The sequence below is a fragment of the Hylaeus volcanicus genome, chromosome 6, assembly GCF_026283585.1.
Source record: "Hylaeus volcanicus isolate JK05 chromosome 6, UHH_iyHylVolc1.0_haploid, whole genome shotgun sequence".
NCBI lineage: Eukaryota > Metazoa > Arthropoda > Insecta > Hymenoptera > Colletidae > Hylaeus > Hylaeus volcanicus.
The window spans coordinates 3,133,952-3,139,018 of record NC_071981.1 but is presented as its reverse complement, the minus strand read 5'-3'; the positions used below and the strand labels follow the sequence as shown (position 1 = coordinate 3,139,018).

The window sequence follows — 5,067 nt, the reverse complement described above, 5'->3', positions numbered from 1 at the left end:
TTTGCTTAACAATTTTCCATTTCTCCTAATTCTGTTAAGTGAAACTCTTCTCAATATTTTCTAATACTATCTTTTTCCTGCTAATCCTGCCAACAGAAACCTAACATGATGCCACCAAAAATAATGCCACATTGGCCGAAGCTATTATTTCACCAAACGGCACAATCCAGACGGTTGATAGCGTGAACAAAGTTTCCGAAATAAAAAAAAAAAACGAAACGTTCCAGCAAGTGTAACTAAGGTCCACCCTAATCGCGGCCGTTAGTCGCCGGAGCGACGCGAAATGGTCGCGTGTCCCTCGTCGCGGCTATTAACGTAACAAATATCCAACGCGGCGTTAACACCGCGCTCGAATGAAGTTGTCGTTACGAGGCGGAACAACGTCGAAAGTTTTTGGGTCGGCAAAACGCGTCCAATCGCGACAGGATTGTCGCCATTAATCGTGCCACTCGTCGCAGACAGATTACACAATTACAGTTCTATTATCGCGAGAGTTACACATAGCTTACAGTCACACATATCACAACAGTTAATAACAGCGGCGTCGCGTGAAATGCCAGCTTGAGCAACGTAGGGATACCGAACGGTCCAATTTGTCATCCGCCAAAAACGCCACGAATAAAGATGCGATCTTTCGCTACCATGGAAATCGCCGACACGGACTTCAACGTAACCGATATCGAACCAAACCGCCAGCGATTAATTTCGATACCTGTATTCGCGATATTTTCGAGCTGGGACGCAAGTAAAATAATACTTTGTGGTCATTGAATATTTGAATTCATCGATGGGGTTCGAAAACAATTGAAGGGATGATTTATTTAAATTTGGATTTTATTAAATTATTTGACAATTTGCACTCGGGGAATTTTACCTACTAATTTTTTAAATATTTTTTATGAATCGCAATACGAAATAAAAATTTGATTATTTCTTTCTATCAATATGGCATTTTGTAGAATTTATGTGTGCCTTATGAAACGCAATATTAAATCAAGTAAATGTAGTTGTAGATTCTAAATAAATTTATGATCTTTGTAATCATCGACCCAAACAGGGTGTTCCAATAATTATGCGCTCTTTAGCGCAATATTAAACGCTCTTTATACTCACGAAAATGATAATCTTTAATATCGGAGAGTGGGACATGACTACCAATTTATTTCTGAATTTTTCAAATATTGTTTTCTGATAAAATGACGGTTACATTTACACCTTAAAAAATGACAATCTTTAATATTGGAGAGCGAGACATGATTACCTGTTTATTTTTGAATTCTTCAAACGTTGTTTTCTGATAATTACGGTTCCTTTGTTATACCCTTGAAAATGGCAATCTTTAATATAGCAGAATAGGATATGATTACCAATCTATTTCAGAATTCTTTAAATATTGGTGTCGGTGAATCATGGCCCTCTTTTTACTCTAAAAAATCATAATTTTCAATATCTAAATATAATTCAACCTTTAAACATATATCTCAACCTAATTTCGTCTTCGAAGAGTGAGGAATAATTACCAATTTACTTCTGAATGTCTCAAACCTCATTTCCTAATAATATAATATAGTCATTCAAGTCCGTGTCACGCGACGCAACGGGGTCGTCCGCTTGAGCATCCGTGGCCTTAACGATACGGCATCGCTATTTACAGAGATATAATCGCCCGGAACTCGTCACAGAAACGTTCCTATGCTCCCAGTGAGAGCTCATCCCGAAACCATCGCCATCCCGTGCCACACTATAACACGTGTCCGCGATAAGGTCTCTCGGCAACCCTCGGGGTTCACCTAGCCGCATCAGGGGCATTCCCTCGACCCCCGAGTCCTCACCGCAGATCCCCGGCGTCCGATGGTGCACCAGGAAACTTCGTAAAATCTGGAAACTTCGTAAAAGCATGCCACATCACTCACGGTGTAATTCCGGCCGCGAAACGCATCGCGAATCGCATCGCGGCTCCTAGATCTTCGTGGTGGGACGCGTGCCGACGCACGACGGTCAGTTGGTGGTGGTGGAGTGGAGGACGAGCTTCAGGGTGGTGAACATCGTCAGCAGGGCGCTGCACGCCATGACAGACGGCGAGGACGCGATGCTGTGCTGCATGGCGGCTGGATTATCCCCCTTGAACACGTGGACCAACACACGGGCGGGTTGAGCGTTGCTCGCCTCGCAGGTGTAATTCCCGGAGTGGCGATCGGAGGCGCGGGGCACCTCCAGCCAGCTCTCCCTCCCTGTGAGGTCGGTGCTGACGTTGACGCCCTGATCGACGTCGTAGTTGATCATCCGGAAGTTGTGGTACCAGAACAGGTAGGAGGGCGTCTCGGTAGACTTTTTCACGAGACAGTGGAGCTGCAGGGTGCTACCCGGCCTCACGAACTTCTCCGAGGGACCGGCTATCTCTGCCCTGGCCTCTGCAAATGGCAGAACGTGACGCGTCAGACGTGAGCTGCTTACGTTAACACCCAACCCCGGTATCGTTTACCGGACTCCGCGGCGGTTATGAACAGGAGGGAGGAAGGGGATGAAGAAGTAGTATGCATCGCGGCTAGTTAAGGGTTGTACGGGGGTAGCGTACGACAACCTGGCTGTGTCTTTCTTTTTCTCTCTCTGTCTCTCTACCCTTAATCGGGATCACGAGGCAACCTTTTCGCTATCTCGCGCGGTGACGCGGTTAAGGGAAGTTTAAGTCGCCCCTTGTGTCGGAAATGCGACGCCTATTTATCCTTTTAGAGTACCCTACGAGCGGTTCTTAACCGCAGTAATGTAAACTCGCCTGAATTGGACGGTGAATATTTGGTGATTGATCACTGTTTGGAGGACTTTTCACGTAGCCACTGGGGGTGGGTAAATACGCTTGTGGTGGATGTAGACTGTCGATTGTATTGTCATCGAACGCTAAACTTCTGAGATGTTACCAAAGATAAAAATACAAACGTGGTAACTAAAACTAATCCAGACCTGACCCTTTATACTCGGAGCTATTTCGTTACAGATTGTGCAGACAGTAATTTACAGAAATGATACATGAGCTTACATGAATCTTTACCCCGGGTCCACATTACGGCGAACACGAACAAGAACATAGCCTGAAACCATTCCCAAGGGTGTTCTTACTGTCGCTAACATGCCGGCGAACATCTACGATGTTCGTACTCCTGTGAAACTGATGTTATTTTGAGGATTCGGGTGATCCGCATCCCCTCCATGGTTGGAAATGCTCGAAAGCAAACGACCGTTTACGACCACCCTGCCGGCAGATACTCCAAAGGGATAATATGCGTGACCGTAGTTGATATTAGTTCCTTAATGTTCATTCAAGTTTTTATGCTTTTTTTGTTGTATCTTGATGAAAATATATACAATACATTGGCGAGATTTTTCTGATAAAAATGATATCAAACACGACGCAATTCAGACAATTTTGAGTTTCGCTTATGACAAGTAATAGATTTTGTTATCGCCTATATATATATATTACACATACTATTCTTCAAGAAATGTTCGTTGACCTTGTTTTTCAGACAGTATGCTTGCCTCTTAATATTTTAAAAAATACCATTTTACGTCCTTTGTCAGCTTCACGTCTTAAAAAAGTTAGCTATGTGAACCTGATACCCGAGTTTTCAAAAATTCGTAGTTCGTAGTTTCGTTTGTACCTTCATCGATTAATAAATAAAAAAAATAAAAAAAAAATCACCCAGTACCCGACATTGAGATTTTTGTAATCTGTTTTTTCACTTCGTTTATACTTCGCTGGATTAAATTTTACAGCCAATTGTTGTACGCCTAAGAAAGGAGTAAATTAATTTTCAAAATTTTTTAAATCTGTACCTCCTCTGTGCCTGTAACTTTCATTTTGAAAACGATGCGGTCTCCCTTACGTTTCCACTTCAAAATGAGTTCTTCAGAAATACGCAGAATTGATGAGTGACGAACTCTCCCCTTACGCGTATAAACAATTGCTTATAAATCATAAACTATTGAGGTACAAACGAAACGAAAAGCGATACAAACGGGTACAAACGATTTTAAAGAATAGGGAAAAAACAAATTTCAAAAATCTCAATGTCGGGTGCTGGTCATTTTTTTTATTCTTTTTATTTATTAATTTATGAAGGTACAAACGAAACTATTGATGGCACAATCAAGTACAAACGAAATGCTATTATTTTCCATGAAAAAAATGAATTTTTGAAACGTTGGGTATCAAGTTCACATAGCTACAAAAGTTACCTAGTTTTTTCATAGGCCCTAATTATCTCCTGGCAAGAATTTTACAATCTGTTTCCTATTTTCGAACAGACTTTCTAATCGGTTACTGGCTCACAAAATCAAGTAATAATATTATAAAAATATTGCATATTGTAAACGAAACTTAAAGTTGTCTGAATTGCATCGTGTTTGATGCCATTTTTATCAGGAAAATCTCGCCAATATATTGCATATACTTTCATCAAGATACAACAAAAAATATACAAACTTGGATGAGTAATAAGAAAATTATGTTAACTTCGGTCACGCATATTATCCCTTTGGAGTATGTGCCTACCTGCGGGTGGTCATAAAGATCAGCCCCACAGTTGGAAAGAATAGCAATGCCCAAGCTTCGAGGGTTTGAAAAGGGACAAGAACGAGGAAAAAGGCGATGTTTTTCCCGAACGTGTTCGCCGGATCCACCACCTCGTGGATCGGTGAATTTGGTTCGCAAACTCAGTTTTCGCCTAACTCAGCGGCGCTACTTTTACGATTTTACGCCTATTAGGAGGACCATTTGTTAGCGAACTCTGCTATTTCCCGTCCACACTACGGCGAAAGCCGGTGAATAACAGGGTTAGCTACCATGTTCACGAACGATGTACGCGAACCAGTGTTCGTGCAGTGTGGACCCGGGGTTAGAGATTGAGGAACATATGAGGAAGATTGTGTCAAAAATCAAAATCTTATACTATTATAATGTGTGATAATATGTGAAACAGTCGTAGATATGCATTGATCGTATGCATCGCCATTAAAAACTACCCCAAACCTACTCAGACAGTATTTCCGTGAAGACAGTATGTACATTCA

The 5,067-nt window shown here is 41.8% G+C and overlaps 1 protein-coding gene across 1 annotated transcript in view; it reads right to left on the bottom strand.

Annotated features, from left to right (window-relative positions):
- Positions 1–10: 10 nt before the first annotated feature.
- The window catches only part of LOC128878330 (uncharacterized), a 107,203-nt gene continuing 102,146 nt past the window's right edge, over positions 11–5,067 (bottom strand). Inside the window, exon 5 of the mRNA XM_054126448.1 lies at positions 11–2,411. Within this exon, the coding sequence (XP_053982423.1) occupies positions 1,999–2,411 (413 nt within the window). The 3' untranslated portion in view covers positions 11–1,998. The remainder of the gene's footprint in view (positions 2,412–5,067) is intronic.